General features: G+C 35.1%; 1 protein-coding gene across 1 annotated transcript in view; it reads right to left on the bottom strand.

Annotated features, from left to right (window-relative positions):
* The window catches only part of LOC138694701 (angiotensin-converting enzyme-like), a 52428-nt gene that overhangs the window by 23042 nt on the left and 6545 nt on the right, over positions 1–22841 (bottom strand). The window contains exons 3-8 of the mRNA XM_069818691.1: positions 19892–20110; positions 18033–18191; positions 14962–15058; positions 10352–10495; positions 5541–5732; positions 884–981 (exon numbers count right to left, since the gene is read on the bottom strand). Coding sequence (XP_069674792.1) covers positions 884–981; positions 5541–5732; positions 10352–10495; positions 14962–15058; positions 18033–18191; positions 19892–20110 — 909 coding nt within the window. The remainder of the gene's footprint in view (positions 1–883; positions 982–5540; positions 5733–10351; positions 10496–14961; positions 15059–18032; positions 18192–19891; positions 20111–22841) is intronic.

Here is a 22841-nt window from a genome sequence, read left to right on the forward strand (position 1 = left end):
TCTCTCCAGGCAGGCTCACCTCTGTATGTTTTGAACAGTGCGCATAATCGAATTCGCGTTCTCCTGTTCTTGAGTGTGTCCCATTTTAATGGTGAATTTTTCCGACAACACTTGAGAGCCCGTTTTTGAATCTTTTCCAGTGTTTCAATATGTTCTAATCTGTAAGGATCCCAACATGCAGCACCATATTCCATTACTGGACGTACTAGTGATTTATATGCAATCGCTTTGGATTTATCAGAGCCTTTTCTTAGTATCCTCATCACAAAGTATAACGCTCTCCATGCTTTTCCCGCTGTGTTCGTAACGTGTTCCCCCCAGCCGAGATCGCTGCTAAATATTATTCCGAGGTATTTACATTTGTTAACTTCCGGAATGGTTTCACCCCCTAATGTATACGTTGTGACTATTTTATTTCTTTTCCTTGTAAAGCTGATGGCTTTGCTCTTTAGAGAATTTATTTTCATTTTGTTGGCTATTGCCCAATCGTTTATTCTATTTAGGTCAGTCTGAAGAAGAGTAGTATCTTCATAGCTTTTTATATAGTTAGCCATTTTAACGATCGTAATGAGAAAGTACCATGGACCTTTATTTTCACGTGAACAGAGTGTTCATAGGAGCGTGCTATTCATTTTATTAGTCACAAAATGCTTACATTTACATTATTGACCTTGTAATTAGCCATTTTAACGACCCTAACAAGTAAGTACCACTCTCAATACAAGCTAACCCTTACAGAAAATCTAGCCTTTGAAACATATTATATACTTTATATTCATTTATGAGAATATTCCTAGGATTACAAATGATGACTTTCGGAGACCTGAGAGTTTATATGGAACAGCATAATACGACATTGTACTGATCGGTACCCTATACGTACCTGTTTAACCATAGCTGATGTTACATCGACTGTAGCTTTGCCGGGATATGGAGTAGAAATATTTAAGATACTACCCCACATTTGAGCCCACATGTTACCTATAACAAATGACAACTCTTCATTTTGTTTGTTTGCGAACAATATGCATGTCGAAATACAATGTACGATCGGAAGACAACTGTGAAGCATCAGAGCGACAGGATGTGACACCTTGTTTAAAAATCATTAACTTTATGCTGAGGCAGACAACATTACATTTGCTGGATAAACATAACAAACATACAAAATAACATACAAGTCTTGAAATATATGCAGAATGAACCGTAGTAAAATCTTTAATTTTAACGGGTTATTCTTTTAGATATTTCAAACAAAAAAGTTCAGGCCTAATACAAATGTTCTCGTTTTTGCTTCCTTTTCGAGATAAAAATTGTTTGATGTGAAACATTTCATACCGTGTTTTGGGAAGGCCATTAATTTATTTCCTAATATGCTCAGTCAATTTAAGAGAGCAGTGTATAATGATTAGAATAAGTGATTGAAAAAAATGTATTTCTGTCCTTCAAATGTGCAGAAATTTCACCCGAACAAATGTAAGTTTTCGTCCTAAAAAGAATTTTGAATGCATCACTAGTTTCCAGTTTTCAGAACATACAATCAATAGAATATGTTATTGGTACCTTTCACAACAATAATGTTAAAGACATTTCCTCATGCATAGCATTGTTCCTAACTTACGTTGTATATACAGAGTGTCCCAGAAACACCATCCACATTATTCGAATAGGCAATCCTGATTTGGATGGATGAATACCTGATTTAACGATTTTTAATACTGAAAAGAAAATAAACCTTAATTGAATATAACTTTCATCACTCCCGATACTCCTTCAAAATGCATCCACCATGACACGTGAATCATGTGAGTATACTACACTATAACTTGAAATGGACGATTTTTCTGAGAAACGTTGTATAAACGATGAAATAGCACAAAAAGAGGATGAAATTAACATTCAAAATGGTAGGTGTAATAAATCTGTTATTCAGAATGTTAACAAATGAATAGGCCTACGTTTTTCATTTTTAAACGTAATCTTTGTGAAGAAAAAATAATTAATTTTGCTGATTATATTGCTAGTTTTAATACATCTGTACACTGGATTAAAAAAGAAGATCTAAACTTTGTTGTAATAGTTTATGACATACCATTAAATGGATGACTGCAGATGACAAGTGATATTTGAATTTTTATATATGTTATTTTAAGACACTGCATCTAGCGCAGCCCTGGCCATAAACGGGAAGTGAAAGGAAAGAGAGAAACCCCCGCCCATGTCCTTTACGCTTATACCGCCTAAGAAACAAACGCACGGTAAGGCACTCTGCATAGTGGTGGATTTAAGGCGTCCAGCGCGAGCTGAAAGTTTGTAATAGCATTGATATCTGCCTGATACAATACGTCACTGGACAAAGCTTACCTTCTTGTCCGTATCGGACCAAAACATTACTGTCTCAGCAGGGGAAGATGGAGTGGGGAGTTAAGGGGTAGACTAAAGTGACTCGATTGAGGCATTGTATTTGGCGAGACGAGTCTGAGAATTCGTCATGAAATTACCATAATTTTGGAAGATTTTTCTTGTCAGGGGAAAATCTGACGTTTTTTCCAAGGACATTTACTACGGGCAACGTTAACTCTTGGAATCCCATGTAATTGGTCTCTCAGGAAAATGATTTGGTGTATTATTTTCCTGTTTATTTCTATACCAGTGATAAGTATGATTGTGACTTGCAGAGCAAATATGAAATTATGGTAGAAAAGGTGTAACTACCATGAGAAAACAGACAGTGACCATTTGCACTCAATACCCCTTTACTTTACTTTAAGATCAAATGCACTAATCCCCTCCAAACCGGCGTTGACCATTTGCTGAATGCTTTTACTTGAACGTACAACATCTACCATTTGCATTTGGCGGTCACTTCCCGGATCTGACCAGCGTAACCTATAAACAAGGCTTCATCACGCTGAGCACGACGTCATAACATTACGGCCTCAGGAAGATTGATGTAAGTAAGAGGTTCTCTTCGATAGAGTTTCGTAAAATTTAACAGATGTAAAAATCAGCGTTTCCCTTCAAATGTAATTAGGCTACTACGAAAATAAGCTCTACTTTCAACAAATCTTTTCGTAAGAAATTAAAAACCGGGGAACTTCTTGACGACTTTAAAGCTTATAATAAAATATGTGGAGAGTAAATAACATGTTTTCTTCCATCAAGGCCTAAATAACTTAAAAAGTAACACTAACAACCTGAAAGCACTAAGAATTAAATTTTATGTAATTAATTTAAGCATGACTATCCATTAATCTAAAAAAATACACTATTTCAATGCATATTAAACGTTGCAGAGAAATGTTGCAATGTGCAAAAGACATGTTAAGTCTTCAAACTTCATTATTGTTAATACGGTAATGTAAGTAAAGCTATAGGTCTCTCTGTGGTATAAAAAGTGAGTAGTGTTACTTCCTATCATCCTATGATACTGTAATATTCATCACCAACTGCAGTCGAAGTAAGAGCAATCTGTAAAGTGACCGACGAGTTAAAATGATAGATCTTGTGTGTTCCAACAAAAGCAATTAGGATTAGAGGATTATTTCATGTTCTAATGATCAACGCCGGAGAAAACACCCCTCAACACCTTTATGAACCACAAATTACACATTGGCTTGCCGGAAATTAAAATCAAAACTCCGGCGTGAACAACCGGTGATGTTGCACCAAGTTCGACTAACGGTGCGTCAAACTCCTTGTATTATTGCCCTGCTCATTACATTAACATACGGCTCGCATTGTGATGCTGTCAAAGGCTAGCAGTATTAAAATAACTCCAAGTTCTCTAGAGCATCCGCATCAATAATGTTTTAGCCTCAACTAATTAGGTTCAAGAAATTTCTCGAGTAAAATTATAAGCGACTCCACATGGAGTACAGTGATTTATTGCAACATTTCTACTACTCTACGTCATTACTAAAGACGTGACACAACGCTTTTTTCTATAGCACCGATGGAGTAACAAGGGTGTGGGGAACAATTAAGAGCGAGGAAATATTTTGACTTACTGACGTTAACCTATTGAACAGGGCGATAGCACAGTCTACTATATACAGTCGCGAAGCTTGAGGTGATTTTTTGCAAATCTCGTGATAAAGCGCTCCAAGCGGTTAGCAACTAGAAACAATAGACTGTCCAGGGTCGACTTTGGACTGAATTGTATTTCCATCGAGTGCTAGCTCGTTGCGTATTTCACATTGATGCTTGTGAAATGTTCGTTATTGGTTGTAATGAAAATGTTAATGGCTAAAATACAATAATTGGAATAATAATATTTTACTAGAGACGTAGAAAAATTAAGTTCGTTTTAATGAAATTTATTGATCACGTTTTATTTTCAATTCTGGTGGGATTATTATTGCTTAGGCCTACTTTTTTTTTCAAAGGATATGTTTTTAATTATAGTTGTTAATTTTGTTGTTGTTTATATTTGTTACTTTACTAGAGACGTAGAAAAAGTCTGTTACAATAAAATTTATTAATCACGTTTTATTTCCAATTCTGGTGTGATTATTATTGCTTAACCTCATCCCACTTTAACTACGTAAGCCTACACTACAAGTACCGGTACACGTAAGTTAATCCATTAATTCATATTTCCATTATTATTGTTGTAAAGGGAAATGCAAATTAATATTTTTTGATTTCATAGTTTAATTATCGCTATAATCTTGAATGAGTGAAGCGATTATAGTAAATTTCAGTTCGTTTTGCACAAACAAAAATAATATTAACCTATTTCTTGCAGATATCTTCGAGTTTATGGTGAAATTTAATATACTTCATTAAAATAATAAATTAACTTTATGCATTTAATATTTCAATAATGGAAGGAAGGTGTTAATTTTTCCAAAAGAACACAACGAATGTGTAACATATTTTGTCGGCTGCTAGGAGAGAGATCTGCGATGATGAGGCGATAGTAGCGATCCTAGTGGTGGGCAACTATCCATGTTTGCATTTTTACTACATATTGAGCTTCGCGACTGTATATAGTAGACTGTAGCGATAGTACACTGCGTAGTAAAACTGTCTCCGCGGTGAACTCAAGAGGCGCGTGGGTGTGCTTAAGTTGGTAACACTAAGGCAAGGCAACGGAGCAACGGAGCATTGACCTTGAACAGGTAATTTGATTTAGTACATGTTGTACATAAGTCGCTCAGTTTAGCGGGATCCGTTCCCAACGTAACTAAGTATAACTGAGTGTGCTAGCGCATCTACCTCGCTGCGGAGAGACTTATACTACGCACTATATACTTACTTATTGGCTTTTAAGGAATCCGGAGGTTCATTTCCGCCCTCACATAAGCCCGCCATTGATCCCTATCCTGAGCAAGATTAATCCAGTCTCTACCATCATATCCCACCTCCATCAAATCCATTTTAATATTATCTTTCCATCTACGTCTCGGCCTCCCCAAAGGTCTTTTTCCCGCCGGCCTCCCAACTAACACACTATATGCATTTCTGGATTCGCCCATACGACGCACTATATATTACACTTAATATAAGGCAAATTAAAAACTGTCACTTCACACCCAGAAGATGAGCTGGTATTGGCCCCCGACGCGTGACTATATCCTCTCCGTAAGTTTCTCTGAGCTTTCTCCTGACGTAAGCATGTATCTGAAGGTATAGGGGCTGCAGCTGGTTCCATAAGCGTGACAGTTGCTCTCTGAAGTCTGGACTTTCGTAGTTCTTCAGCCAGTACTCCGCGTTGTCTGTGAAGTCTGAAACACATTCTGCCATTAATGCTAGAACTGAAATTTATTTTGTACTCAAAATAAAGGAGTCGAATTTATTGGTTAATAGTAACTAGGGCAAATACATATATTTATACGGCAACTGTACTTTATTATATTTTAATAATTAGGCTGTATTATTATTATCATTATTATTGTTTATAGTAATTTATTGTTGTGATAATTGATGGTTATGGCCAAACACATATGCAAACTGTGCGTTGTTTTAGAAATTTTCTATCAGAAATGAAAGCAACCAATCATCAATTTGGACAAAAATAAAATTTCTTTATGAGATTATTACATCTCTAATTCACTATATCAATATTTATTGTTAACGAGGATATTAAGAATTTTGCTACGTTTCATTTTTGGGATTAAACTGCACTTTACAAACTATTAACCGGGGAAAGTAATTCAGCAAAATAAACTTAAAAGTAAGTGGCATTTGATTTCCGTTATTGTAATATTAGTGCAAATTTTTAAGATCATTGCTATTATTTTTGGGGGAGGGGGGTTGTTTTGTAGAGCGTATTCTAATTCTTTTCTTTTTTCTTTTTTTGTAATTTTCTTATTCCAATACAGGTATCTGAAATTGGACTAATGTTTTATATTTTATTTTGGAAATTTTTATTTACAATTACACAGAGCAAGTCAGACCTTAGCGACCGGCACTCCTGCCATCTCTCGGCATTAAAATTTGGTAAGCCAGCTCTCGCATATAACTTTCTTTCCGTCTTGCGGCACTACAGTCCGGCAAGTGATATTTCGGTTAATTAGAACATCATTTACTGAGTCGGAAATGGAGAAAATATTTCCTGAATTTCGAAGCAGTTCCTCAAAATGTCCTCTATTGTATCCGATAAACATGTTGTAACGATGTATGTAGTTCTGATCCCTTAGGTTTGACTCGTCTTGTTTATTTCGAGACATATAACCGTCACGACTAAAGTTATCTTATAGTAGAATTTATATCCTCGATTTCAGTGGGCTTCAGTTGTTGAAAGCAGAACGACTTCTAATAGTAATCTGATAATTCCTTCATACAGACAGTAGGTGGCAGTATTGTCAATACTTTTTCCCTCTGGTTGTCATATGATTATCAGTTGAATGACACAAACTGAATGCAAGAATCGTAATGAAAAGGACTGGCAACAACACGTTTTTTTGTATCGAAGAAAGACCCTTCTACCCATTTGAATCATTCATTTCTCAACCGATAACAACTTGCGATATTTTTAACAGAAACTGTCGGCGAAATCCTTTGAAGCTAAGTGCACACGAGGATGTAAATTCTACTATATCAACCATATGAAGAGTTCGCGGGAAAAACGATGAATGTCACAGTTTTCTTAAGGTTGATGTCATTATCTAATTCAATGTTTCACTGCGAAATTTAATGTTGTTCTTATGAAAAATGGTAAAAAGGAGAATTATCACTACGAATACAGTAATCCTTTCCTTTATTTTCAATAGAAACAGCACTACATCTTGCAGTTATAGGCTCAATTAGATCATTATCTAATCCTTAACAGAAATGTGACGTTCATCGTTTTTCCCGCGAACTCTTCATATGTATTAGCCTACTTCAAGTTTCATATGGCTCTTAATGCTTTTTATGTTTCATGATTGCCTAATGATAGATAAATGCTGAACAGATAACAATTGCTCGATTCACTTAGAAGTTAACTGAAATCACGAATAAATAACAAAGAAATGTAAAAGTTATGTAAAAATGAAATACACTATGAACACAGACATTATTCAATTAATAATATAAAAAGTATGGATATATACTGTACGTACACATGTATAGGCCTGTAACTTCCACAGAAAAAAAAAACATTTTAACCAACAACACTTCGTAAGTTGGAATTTTCCTCTCATTCTTAAGGAGATTCTTTCATTGCACATGGTTCTGTTTTGTTAATCTTAAATGCTAATCCATTTTACAACTCATATGACCAGCGAGTTTGCTGAATGTGAATTTGTACAAAAAAGACTGTAAAAGCTATCAAATTAATTATAAAATCGTCTGATGTGAGTCCAGGCGGGTAAATTGCCTGTACGTATTTTACGTGTAAATACTTGTAAAATACGTAATGTAGAAAATTGTTCTATACATGGAGTAACAAACTAACATTTATCGATTTTGACAATCTAAACATCAATTACTTCATTCCTTTTAAGTCCTGATAAGAAAAATGTCTGTTGCAGCAGAAAAAAAATACCGTAGCTTTTACATAGATTATAACATTTGTTCATAGGCCTACTTACTTTCATTCACGCTAATAATTAGAAAAATAGCAATGCTTTGCTTACTTTCAGTTTGTTGGAAAAACCTCCGTAGCATCCTAAATAATTAATTTTTTTGGGGGACTTTATATATATATTGTAAAACACAACTAATAATGAATGAACCTAACATAACAACTAGTCGTTAAAATTTAACTCGAGGATATTGCTGTAGAATCTTTAGTGTATTTTAAAATCCGTGGCACTACAGCCCGTGAAGGGCCTAGACCGACCAGCCGGCTGCTGGCCTCACGCCCACATGCCGAGGCAGAGCTGGACGATCATCCAACCAGAATGGAGGTATCGTGTGGTTAGCACGATGATCCTCCCAGCCGTTATAGCTGGTATTCGCAACCGGATTTCGCTACCTATCGTAGCTCCCCAAGTGCATCACGATGCTGGGTGGGCACCGGTCCCATACACTGGCCGAAATTTCATGAGAAAATTTCTTCCCCCCTGAGGACTCGAACCAGCGCGCATTCCGTAACGCGAGTCCTAGGAGTGTATTGTAAATATTCATAATTAAAATATGTATGTCACTATTGTATTGATTAAGGCTAGTTGAATGGAAGACAGAGCCTTATGGCCTTAACTCTGCCAGTGAAAATAAAACATTCTACTATTACATTCTATGTTGGTTATTTTATTTAATCTGAGTGTAATGAAATCTATTAATCACTTTCTGTAAAAGGGTAAAATATATGTTTTCAAGGAGTCCTTTACTAGAAGAATAAGTACACAGACTGCATCTTAAGACTTCGCTCCGTGCTCTGACCTATATACAGAATGGTTAAAAACTTATGCTACAGCAAAACATAGTAGCTAGAGGATACTAAACAAACATTTATTAGTAAGCAATGGGTGTCCTATCTCGCATCGGTACGACGCTAGATTTGTTTTAACTGTTGGATGGAGAATTATGCATGCAAGAACCAGTGACAACGTGCAGTACTGTGCATTACGAAAATGATTCAAAATGACACTCCCTTTATTCTGCACAATACTACCATCACCGAAGCACTGACTGCTACTCTTGTTCAAGGATGCCAGATGTAGTACGAATGATGTTAAAGGCTACGAAAATCCGTGGAAGATTATCGACATGGTCTACTGGTGTGGCGTACATAATGATCATTGCATGTTTCCGAAAGAAGTTAAGCGGATTAAAGTCCGGTGATCGTGCAGGTCATGGGACGTGACCGCGATAACCCACACATCTCTTATCAAATGTTATTCCATTATATGTTCCAATGTTGACTCTGATGACTGAGTTTTGAATGAATGTACGTATATAAATACCAGACGGTCACGTACTAATGCGTATAGCAACGCCAAACAATCATGCAGTCCACACCTGTAGAGTAACGGTTAGCACGTCTAGCTGCGAAACCAGGTGGCCCGGGTTCGATTCCCGGTCGGGGCAAGTTACCTGGTTGAGGTTTTCCCGGGGTTTTCCCTCAACCCAATATGAGCTAGGTAACTTTTGGTGTTGGACCGCGGACTCATTTCACCGGCTTTATCATCTTCATCTCAATCAGACGCTAAATAACCTAAGATGTTGATAAAGCGTCGTAAAATAACCTACTAAAATAAAAATAATCATGCATTCAATGCGCCAGACAAACAGCCACAACACCAAAACAACTATAGAGCCGTACCGGTGCGAGACAGAATACACATTGCTTAAGAAAATGTGTTTGTTTTAGTACTCTCTCTCTCTCTCTCTCGCTCTATTAGTCTGTAACGTAAGTTCTGAACCAACCTGTAGAATTTTGTTAGCAGCCTGAGAAAACATCCGACTTTACCATCCAGCATTGCAACACATAGTACAATAGTGGCAAAAAAACCGGACCGACCCTTGTAGCTGATTTCAGAGCCTTGTTCACTCCATAGCACGATAGACTGGTAGCTAAGACTTTCGTGGTTCGAATCCTACCTGGGAAGGAAACTTTTTTTTTTGTTTCTTATTCAAATTTATTCCCAATACTTTTCGATTGCTGGTAGAATTCATGTTGTGGGAATAATAAGTTAATTAACTAGTAAAATATCGCTGCAATCGAAAAGTATTTGGAATAAATTTGAATAAGGAACAAAAAAAAAGTTTTCTTCCCAGGCAGGATTCGAACCACGAAATCTTAGTTACCAGTCTATCCTGCTCTGGAGTGAACAAGGCTCTGAAATCAGCTACAAGGATCGGTCCGGTTTTTTTTTTTGCCACTACTGTACATTACATACGACTTCATATCTGAACATAATCTTGATCTGAATGTAGATACAAATCTGCTTAGTTCAAAAACAGTTCAGAAACTTACTGTTAAGAGTGGCAGCCTCATTGCTTATCGCCACGTACTCATTGAACATTTCTCGACACTTCTCGCCAGACATTTTCCTCCACTCCACCCATATGTACTTCAGCTCATCTGCATCTCTGCTACTGGTCATGATCTCCTCAAGCTCTGTTCAACATAAGTTTATAATATAGACTAATATACGAGTAATGTAAAATACTTCAGGATAATGTAGTTTGAGTAAACCTACGTCGATTTAACCCTGTATGTCTCTGTCCGAAGTCTAACGGTTGGGGTGAAGTTGACAGGAGGATATTTGAACATCTTGCTGTTCGTATACGGCGTATACTATACTTGATGTACACGTCAGAGCTTTGCACACGAGACCACCTGGGCATCGCAACGTAGCATGTGTAAATTGCAACTCATACCTATACTGTATTTGTTTTTTTTTTGTTTTTTTTTTTTTAACTAATGGTGGGTACTTGACTGTACATTGATATAGTTACTGAGCCGTGTATACCGGCTCAGTCAGCGAGGTCGACTCACATCCATCATTTCCTTTCATATCCGTTACGTCATAGCAGCACGGGTACATAGGTAAGTGAGGATATGGGGGAACTTAGTCTTTTTGGATAGCTATATTCTAAGAATCTCACCGGTCCGGTGGCATCAATGACGTCACGTTGCAACGAAAATAAAGAACAAAACTGCTGGAAGAATCGATGCTGTCATGGCGACCGTGTAAGTGGTTACCTGTGCTACGCTAGCAAAATTTTGCGAAATTTTCGTACTGCCATCTCGTTCAAAGAAAAGAGATCATAATCAACTTATTTCTTGAATCGGTAGTAATAACTGGTCCGTTGACATGTTCGCTCATAAGCCATTAACATATTGTTTTTACGTTGTGCTCATTACAAACAATACAGCAGAACTAAAGCAGAACACACCGCCATGACACAACGGTGCACGATGTCATTCGTCTGCTAATTCCCGCCCGATACAAGACCCAATCAGATTCACTGATGGCGGCTGATGGAGACTGCCACCACCTCTGCAAGTTGATGGCACCGGTGCGACACCGGTGGAGCATCAATGACGTCATCGGTGGAATTCGGAACACCGTGATGCCATCGGATTGCTCACCGGTGAGATTCGGAATACGCTCTAAGCTACAAGCACTCGGAAGGCGGACAGCAAGCGAGAGGGACTCTCGGAAGCGGGATGGTAACGGAGACAGTAATCCGAAGAGAGTTGTATGTTCCGGACTAGGAACTTAAGTAGGGGGTATCGTAACTTGGGATTCGTCCATTGGTAATGCATATATACTGGTACTTGATAGAAAGACTCCTCTCGTTTACCGATTCAACATCAAAATTATTGTCATACTGTACTGGGTTATATCTTACTTGATTACAAGCCGATAGTAAGATTTTGTGTATTGTATCTGGCACAGTTGAATGTACCTTCAGTAAAGTTCTGTGCAGATCCGCTGTTATTACGTTCTTGTCAATTACATTCATTATTATATAATAATTTATATCCAGCCCTGCTTTATTTCTGCTCCTTACGACTCCGCCATATTGATCAAATCCTTATTCACCTCTAACATCTGATGTTGTAGACAAGCCGTAGCGAAAATGTGACTAGAGAGCACATTGTGGCTCGCAATGATAGCTATGAATTTCTCTTGCTTCCTACCTCCCCCAACCCCCACCCTCTCACTCACTGGAGTCAAACTCCGTTCTTTTTGTATTTGTCTCTGACCTGCGAGTGGTGTATCATCGCAATGTCTCTCTCGAAACCATGTCCATCTACAAAAACAAAAGTTTCAAGTAGGATGAGAGGACGCTTTTTTTTTTTTTTTGCCAATATGATGAGAATATTAAATGTATGATTTATTCACAAGTATTACGAGGAAAACGGTTGTATAACATAAAACAGCATTATACTACTGTACATGTCACTCATGAAACATTAAAAGGTGTTGTTGTTGTTATTGTTATTGTTATTATTATTATTATTATTATTATTACTATTATTATTATTATTATTATTATTATTATTATTATTACCATCACCATCATCTCTGTACGTCGATCCTTTTTCAGCAGATATACGAATAATGCGGTTAGATCTTCAATTTAAACTTGCATATTTACAATGTGATGTTAAATGAAATCTAGATGTAAGGACTTGACAAATGTTGAACTTTTCAAATCTTTGCCAAAAAATAAATATCCGAAGCTTCGTTCTTTCGTTTGCTCTGTTGAAGCCATGTTCGCTACAACTTACGTTTGTGATAAGTTATTTTCAACATTGAAAATAGTAAAAATCAAATTTTGATCACGACTGACAGACAAACACCTTCGTGATCAACTACGACTGACAGTAAGTGAGATAATTCCTGATTTTTAAACTCTGTCGCAGAGACATTCTGAAGACAGTTAATTTTAGGTTGTGATAATGTGTCCTATGTTTTCTTGTTCATTTCTTAATTCGTAACAAGTACTGAAAATTAGTTTGTAATCTTATACTGTATAAAATTATATTTGAGTGCTTGACGTAAGGAAAATGAAAATCCGTTAATAAGTCAGACAGTTGCTTCACTTCACCTTCGGGTGCCCGCCTCCTCCATAGGTGCTATGCACGTTGCAGGTTACACAGTGGCTCGGCGCACGATCACATTTTCGCCACGGCTGTTGTAGACGAACCCATTACTCTGTTATATCAAAAACAATGGAACAATGTAAATGTACTATGATACTCTCATTATTGTACTTACGAAATTTATAAGTATTCTGTATGTGTACTCTATTTTGTTCCTATGTTTATCCATCTGGTTAAAAAAAAACAAAAACACAATATTATCCTAAATGCATTAGCTTGCTGGGTTCTAGTATGACGCTATAACTAAAGTTAATGATGACTTGAATTCAATATCCATATGGTCGAAAACGCACGGACTTAATTTAAATGCAAGTAAATCGCAGGCTCTCTTAATAGACAATCAAAGATCGAAGTATGGCAAACAAAATTTGCCACCGATAATTGTAAATAATACTACAATTCCATACAGCTCGACTGTGAAGAACCTTGGCGTTTATATGGATTGTCACCTGGAATGAAATAAACAAAAAAAAAAAAAATATATATATATATATATTCTATTATTCACTCATTAAAGCGACTGAAGCACTTTCTTCCTGATAAATTAAAGTTAATCCTTGTACAAACACTGGTGATGCCACACTTCGACTACTGCGATATTATATTAAGTAATCTAAGTGCAAATTTGAGCAGCAGGCTACAACGTGTGCATAATGCGTGCGTCCGTTACATTTGCAATATTCGTAAGTATTATCATGTTTCCCCGTCTTTCCAAAATCTGTCTTGGCTGAGGCTAAGTGACCGACGAACCCTACATTCTCTTATTCTCTTATTTCAAATTCTGCGCACCGCTACCCCAATCTATTTGGCTTCTCGCTTTCAAAATATATCTGCATATCATCAGCTAAGTACCAAGTCTCATCATAACAATTTGCTCATTATACCTTACCATAAGACATCTTTATATTCTTCATCCTATACAGTTTCAGTTGCTAGAAATTGGAACTCGCTTCCGAGTGATGTAAGGGGTTGTTGGACAATAACTTCATTTAGGTCAAAATTACATAAATTCTTACTTAACAGATTAATTACTGATTAATATTTATTACTTATAATGAAGCTAGCATCTGTCCATTCTTATTATTACCATTAATTTCTCTAAATAGAATACAACACTTCTAATGACAAAATTTCATTACATTAATATTCTCATTATATAAATATATTTTAGATTTATTTTTTTCTCCCTATAATATAGTTCTAGTAAACTTATATAAATTAATTCTCATCATTTTACTAGCTATCTCAACTTAATTATAATTGATTGAATAAAATTAGCTCATAAATTAAGTTATTACTGTATCTTATAGGTTTATCTAAATTTAAATAAACATGTACTAGTCGTTAAAACTTAGCTGAAGAATATTGCTGGAGAATTTTTTAAATGTAGTGTAAATATTCGTAATTTAAATATGTGTTGTATTGATTAAGGCTGGTTGAGTGGAAGAGCCTTATGACCTTAACTCTGCCAGCGAAAATAAAACATTCTATTATTATTATGAAGGTAAGAGGTTATTCTCCATCAGATTTAGTAGAGTCCATAGAATTCATATGAAGGGTAAGCCAGTAATTTATCTTGTGTAATTATTTTTTTTATTTGGGCTTCATGTAAAATAAATTCATTAGAATAGCATCATGATGCACAATTTTTAATACTGTATTATATTACATTGTTCCTAAACGTAGAAATACGTGTATAATGCCTCTCTTTTCTCTATTTAAAAATTCGCCCATCTGTATTCTCTCCAACCATTAAACTTCGGACAGAGGTATAGCAGGTTAAATTGTTACAGATTAACCCAAACTACATTATGCTGAAATATTTCACATTCCTCCTGGGACACTGTATATACATAATGTAAAATGTGGCATTTAGCAAATAGTAAACTGGATCAGCCAGTTAAATTTTACTGTAGCATTGACAATGACATTAATTTAAGAAATATATAATAGAAAAAAATGACCTGGTTGCAGGCTAAGATTGCATTTGTTCCGATCCTTGTAATCGCAGATCTTGGCCGTGCTGTATATTGAGATCATGGAAGACGCTAGCAGATTCAGCTGTAACGAAATTCCATCATGTCAAAGCAACGAAATGCAGCGGAAGCAAATTTATTATAATCTTAAATTTCAAGATTACATACACAGCTTTCACAATCAATACGAAGGGGAAATATTGCTAATAATATGTTGAAATAAGCCCTGAGGTGGGGAAGGAAAGGTCGTTAACACCAATCAGTACCACAACACATCACCACTACAATCATCATCATCAACATCAATGCCATCCTATCACTCTTTAATTCATTCCTTCGTCAGTTTTATATTTTGTACATTTAGACAGTCACAAAGAGGATCTCTCATTTCACATGGTAAAAATGCGCAGAAACATACTGTGTAAGATAGGGGTCGTCAGTTGGGAGCACTATGGAACGCGGACTACCTGCTCCGCTGCTTCGACGCCGCGTGTTTTAGAGAGAGGAGAAGTGTTCAGCAGTGCTGTGTTGTAATTGATACACTCACAAAAATGATGCTAGCAGTACAAACTGACCTTTGCATATTATTATTATTATTATTATTATTATTATTATTATTATCATCATCATCATCATCATCATCATCATCATCATCATAAGGTTCACACCTGTGGAGTAACGACTAACGCGTCTGGCCGCGAAACCAGTTGGCCCGGGTTCGATCCTCGGTCGGGGCAAGTTACCTGGTTGAGGTTTTTTCCAGGATTTTCCCTCAACCCAATATGAGCAAATGCTGGGTAACTTTCGGTGCTGGATTCCGGATTTATTTCACCGTCATTATCACCTTCGTCTCATTCGGACGCTAAATAACCTAAGCTGTTGATAAAGCGTAGTAAAATAACCTACTAAAATAAAATAAATGATCATCATAACAATTAATACCTCCAGGTTCCTTAAAAGCCATTATTATTATTATTATTATTATTATTATTATTATTATTATTATTATTATTATTATTATGATTATTATTATTTGCTTTTGTTTAGTCAACTGTCCGAAAACAGTCACAAGTGATACCAGAAAGGCACTACTTATGAGGCAACTAGGCCAGGAGATAATGGGGTAGAGTGGCCAGTTCCTTTCCTCCATTGCATACATGGCGAATTAGCTACATATTACATAGAGTAGGCCTATCAGACTTCAGATGCATATCAATAATTGTTCTTCTTCTGACACATATCGTCAAGTGAGATGTACTGCCTGATAATAGATGTACATAGCTATCAGTCAGAACCTCAATCAAAGAACTTATTATTATTATTATTATTATTATTATTATTATTATTATTATTTATTTTTTTGTAAAACTATGTACAGTCTTCCCCTTCTACGCCTTCCTTATCAGTTAATGAGAAGTTTTCCTACATTTCGAGTAACATATTTAATCTATCTTTCATAATACGATTAAACAGTTTAATTTAGGAATTTTAAATTCAGGTTTTTTATGATGTGCAGAGAAAAATATAAGGAGAGGTGAGAGAGAAAGAGTCGTCCCTCTCTCTGAGAAAAAATAGTGAATCATTCCCTGTTGGAAACGAATAAGATTTCATGTATTAAGTGTTATTGAAGTCCATATTTTTTAAATTTCATACGTTGTTAAAGTTTTACTTTTTACACAATCATAAATATTGAAAACGTCAATGATGTTATTTATGGAAGAAATATAAAATACATACTTATTTGAGAGTTCTCCAGGAACAGGTTTAGCTCAGGCAAATGCCTTTGGTCTACGACTGTTATAATATCGAACGATACCGCACAGAAAATAGTGTTTACATTTCCCCTGGATCACGAGTGAGAAGTTTCTGTGTTGTGTAGTGCGACAGATAACACAGGCTGAAGGGAAGTCAAGGCTATTGTGCGTTCGGAGTTTACAAAATACTTTTGATTATATAGGCGTCTTCTTAGCTGGCATCTCCTCTCTTTGCAATATAGGTAACTAAAGTAAGTCTAAAGTATTTTCTAACGCATACAAAATAAAATAATTAAATCTATTCCATTTAGTCGGTTATTGGAAATGCAACATAACATAATATAGGCCTGTAACTATATTTTACAAGCATTAAGAGCGTTTATATTTAAAGCAGTGCTTATTTACAGTATTTATATTTAGTTCTGTTATTTTATACACGTTATAAAATTTGTAAATAACTTATTTTAGCTATAGGACTACTGCAAAGAGGACGTATGTGCTCTAAGAAGATGATTATAATACCCATTGGTATTTCATAAACTCCGAACGCTCTATAGAGCAGTAGTAGTATACAGATGACTTCCATTCAGTGTATTTCTGTTTAATTCGTGGTAGTGAAATACACGTTACAACAGCGAATCTTAATTTGTTATACGTATATTACGAAGAAAATTTAAAAAAGGTTTGATGCTATATTTCTGCGGAAATATCCTGGCGTTCAATAATAGGCTAATTTGATTTAGCAATCCAGAACTTAGTGAATAAAGTAAGAGAAACATGTTCATTTTTAAATAAACAAAGAAGGTGCATAACTTGCGTTCTAGCTGAAGGAAAACCTCAGGCTATAACATAGGCTATAGGCTTAGGCTACTACAGTCTTCCACAAAATCATTAAGAAAGTTAGCTCAGCAGGCAGGTGTGTCTAAGACTTCATCTTGAAAAGAGAAAATTGTTAAAACTAAAGTTTTATAAGAAAACTGTCGTTCATAAAATGGACCATATGCCTAGAGTTCAATTCTATGGAAAGAGACAAAATCTAGAGTATGTCAGAAAATGTGAAATGTTCATTAGGGAAGATGGTCTACATTTCCAACAGTTATCAGCCTATAAAGTAAGCCAATAAATCACATGTGCAAAGTAATGTCACGAGATTTTATTTCCGAAAGGTGGCGCTCTGAATCACCGCTATGCGGCTGTTTGTTCATTTCACTTCTCGAACGGTGCCGTACTAAGCGAAACCTGTATCCAGACGTACATCCGTTGCACGAGAATTTTATTTATAACATTAAATTTTTGTACACATACCTTCTCGAGTTTCTCTTTATCCAGGACTGCAGGTCCAAGGAATGAATGAATCTTGAATTGTCGTCGTATGTCGGGGTCCTTAAATGTTCTCCAAGGATACTTTATGGTCTCTTCCCATTGCCTTTTCGCAAAATCTGCAACGTCCTTTGTGGAAAGTAGCTACGAAAACATATTTGTACATTTAAATGCTGATATTTTATTTTAATTACACCATCGACTCAAGTAATGAAGAAATTAATATAGAACCCAATATTTTTAAGACACTGAATAAATATTTCAATGAGAGAATAATCAAGGGATGTCAATGAAATTTTAGGAAGTGTCTGAATTGGTAACACAGAATTATTATTATTTATTACTTCATAATGAAACTACAAGTAGTATGACGCACATCTTACTCATTCAGATTTTGCCAGCAATTTTAAAGCATTCCAATTTCTGACAATGCATATTATACACTGTTGCAGGATTTTAAACTTAGATTAAATTTAACTATGTATAATAATAATAATAATAATAATAATAATAATAATAATAATAATAATAATAATAATAATAATATTAATTTTATTATTGAATATTCTGATTTATTGAACCCTATTTTACCATAAGGTATATTAGGATTATAATTAAATATATTTCCGATACAAATACACAGAGATTACTAGCGAATACATATTATAACAGACAGACAATAATTATATCACATTCAAATACATATATACAGTATATTACACATAGAAACATATATATATGACGTAAAAATCAGACATATCACATAAAATTACATGTATATGACATGGAAAAAAACAGACATATTACATATAAATAAGTACATATTTAATAATAATAATAATAATAATAATAATAATAATAATAATAATAATAATAAAGAGAATATTATACAAAAATTACACACGACACACAAAAACAGACAATTTGCATAAAATAGACATATTACATAGAGAATGCACACATGACAAAAAATACATATTACATAAAAATTGCACACATATGACATACAAAACATATTACATATAAGTTACATATTACTCACAAAACTGACATATTACATGGACGTTTCATACATACGACATATAAAGACATTAGATACAAATACATATTAAATATTGATACAGACAAATTACGCAGAAATGCCTGTTATTGCATAAAAAATATGTATATACACTATTACACACAAGTACATGTTCTTACATACCTACAATGAACAATCATAATATATTGTGAGTGTATGTGACTTAAGAATTTAACATTGTTAAAAATAAAATGGAGTGCTGATTGGCTATTGTAATGGATATTCTCGTGGTTGAGATAGACGGAGAGGATGTGTCTTCTCCTTTCAAAGAGGGGGCATTTGGAAAGCAGATGTGGAACTGTTTGGTCTTCATCACATATGCACTTTATACTGTTGGGGTGATTTGCGACTTTAAATCGGACTAAATATGTTTTCAATTTTCCATAGCCAAAAATAAATTGGGTAACGATAAAGTTGGGTTGGAAGAATTTACTTTTAATTCTGCTCGTTATGGTAGGAAAGAATAGGTTCCTTGTTGTACTTCCAGTTAGATCCATCTGTCGTTCCAATTGTCCAACATGTACTCATACATATTGGATTTGAAATACAAAGGGAACACAGATTATATTCATGTGTCTGTTTGGGCTATTAATAATGGTAATACAAAATAAACTATAAACTGTGACTTGCCTTCATTCACAATCTAATAAGAGAAGTGTATTGTCGCAAAACGCGTTCAACGAATAATTGGAAGTTATGATATTATTTTTTTAGATAGCCCAGTAGCTGTTTGCTTCTTATCAAAGGAGACTATCGAACATACCATTGTCTTAAGATTTTCTTCAGTAATTTGAGTTGCATATTTCCATCTGGCTAATTCAACTTTGTTGCCATATTTGGTGTATTCTTTGTCCAAATACTTCAAGTAAGCTCGTGCCTTTTCTTCTTCATCTTGAGTTTCTGTTTCTAAGACAAGCGCCGATACTGCCATCACAGACGCCGTACTCACAAGAATGAAGAGCTGCCACGGTAGGATATACAACTATAAACAGATAACAAATACACCATGATGAGAGAATTTAAATCTTAAACCTAACGAAATTATTATTATTGTTATGATTATTATTACAGAAGGCAATTTCATTTTCTGTTGTTTCGATACTATCCGTCATAATGAAAATGTTTGTGAGAACAAAAGCAATTCTTTGACGGTGGAGGATTAGAAATAACAGTAGAGTAGTGTGCCTGAGAACAGAATGACAACCCTTCGACAGTGGAGTGAGGCAAGATCGTCACGCGTTGCATGGATGTACAGTACAGCTCATTGTCTCGGAATCACTAATCCTACCTTTGTCCTTTGACTAAAGGAGTAAGAAACTTAGAATGTTGTTCTCAACACATTCTTTCAATTTTATACAGGAAAGTCTGACTTCAAATAAGAATCTGTCAGGATGCAACTCTTGTAATTTAAATGTTTAAGGTTCACTATAACCGAAGCGAGGATTCACTATAAACGGAAATATTAATGTACTTTTCCCGACCACGAGCTTTTGCTTCATCGGGAGTGCGAACCAAAAGTGTACCATTATTATGATCGTTAAAATAAATTATTATTATTATTAAATATCTTGAATAATATACTTCACCTATGCTGAGTTTCGAGAGCGGTTGCAGTTGCTGTAAGTCGAAGCAAAATGACTGTGTCTCATTAGGTTCTGTTCTCATAATTTTATGGAACGTACTGGCACGAAGCTTATGTGCGCCTAAATCGCCTAAGAGCCTAGTCTTTTTCACTGTATCATCGCAGTTTCTTATTGGGAATAGAATGTGTGCGCAATAACTGCATTCATCATTGGCCGGTGTACAAAATCCTATAGCCTATTGAATTCTGTCAAAAAAAAATCTTTTTACTCTTAAGTCGGCTATTAACACTTTAATTGTATATTTTGAAGAGCTTTGTAATATTTAAGTCGGAAGCCAAATAAAGTCTCTGACTTTTTAATATATACGAGTCGGGACCAACGATTTAGGTTCACTATAACCCAGTTCACTATATCCAGAGTTGACTGTATTATTATTATTATTATTATTATTATTATTATTATTATTATTATTATTATTATTATTATTATTATTATTATTATTATTCACGCTGTGGAGTAAAGGTTAACATGTCTGACCGTGAGACGAGCGGGCTCGGATTCAGTTCTTGTTGGGACAAGTTACCTGATTGAGATTTTTTCTGAGGGTTTTCCTCAAGCCATTGAGAGAAAATTCTGGGTAACTTTCGGCACTGAACCTTGGACGCACTTCGCTGGCATTGCCACCTTCATTTCATTTAGATGCTAGATAGCAGTTGATATAGCGTCATAAAATAGTCAATTTCTTCCCTCGTGAAGACCCAAACCAGCGCGCATTCCGTAACGCGAGTCCAGACACGATATTGTAGACCACTACTGTATAGGTCTAAATACAGTAATAGTACATTATGCAACTAGCCTGTAATGGTAGTAATTAAGACGCGAGGATGTTTATGAAACGAGTGCAAGCGACTTTTTATGCTCGACCATATTTCTAACTTGAAATTATTCATAATTATTCATGTTATTGTTACGTGAGTGAGTGCAATAGCCTACCTCATGAATTGTGAGATGTGCGCAGACGCGAAAGTATTGATTTTTTTCCGGGAAACGAATGTCGACGACCTTGATATAATCTAGAGAGTAAGATAAACATTAGTCTTGATATAACCTTGAAATTGAATTCGACATTGAAAAACGAGATGACAAATTGAATTTATTTGAATACTAGCCGTACCCGTGCGCTCCGCTGCACCCGTTAGAAATAAATATAAAGTAATTATATAATTAAAATAGGACATTTGATCCAGGGAACATTCGTGTTTGATAGAAGGATAAATCGTTTATTATGTTACTTCATTTAAATTGAATTAAAAAATTAAAATGCGATCATTTTGATCCAGAGACCACTCATTTGGTCATAAAAATTAGTTTAGGAAATACAGGACACGAATATACAGAATAGCCTATCAAGTTTTCTGTCCATAAGAATCTATTTTATTCTTACCTGTCCTCGATTCACTCAGAAGTTACTGTGATAACATTATAGCATTATGTCCATCTAGAGAAACTACACTTTCCAATAGTGAATTAATAATTAATTATACAAATCGGTTAATTTAGCTTCCGATATTACTTCATAGAAACGCAGAAACATTATCTGTAGGCTATCTTTCATAGCTTTCGATTGTTGCTGTCCAAGGCCCATTATAGACGAAGTCATTTGTTTTTTAATTCATTACACGGCCTTAGATGGCAGTTATTTTAATTTTAAAACTCATTTATCTCATTAAATATCAGTCCTATCAAACTTTTTCAAGGAATAAAACTTATCGAAAATTGTTTTTAAAGAAACTTTTGTCATGTAACATTTTTCACAAAAATCAATAATAAGCGAGATATTTCGATTTATTTAATTCAGGCCCCCTTATAACCTTTTAAATAATGTATTTTGAATGCCATATAGCCTAAAATCTAAGTTACAACGAACTTAATTTATATTCCAATTTTCATCGAAATCCGTTCAGCCATTATCGCGTGAAAAGGTAACAAACATACAGATAGACAGACAGACAGACATACAAACAAAAATTTCAAAAAAGCGATTTTCGGTTTCAGGGTGGTTAATTATATATGTTAGGACCAATTATTTTTGGAAAATCGAAAATTACCAGAAAAATTTCGGCTACAGAT

The sequence above is a fragment of the Periplaneta americana genome, chromosome 2, assembly GCF_040183065.1.
Source record: "Periplaneta americana isolate PAMFEO1 chromosome 2, P.americana_PAMFEO1_priV1, whole genome shotgun sequence".
NCBI lineage: Eukaryota > Metazoa > Arthropoda > Insecta > Blattodea > Blattidae > Periplaneta > Periplaneta americana.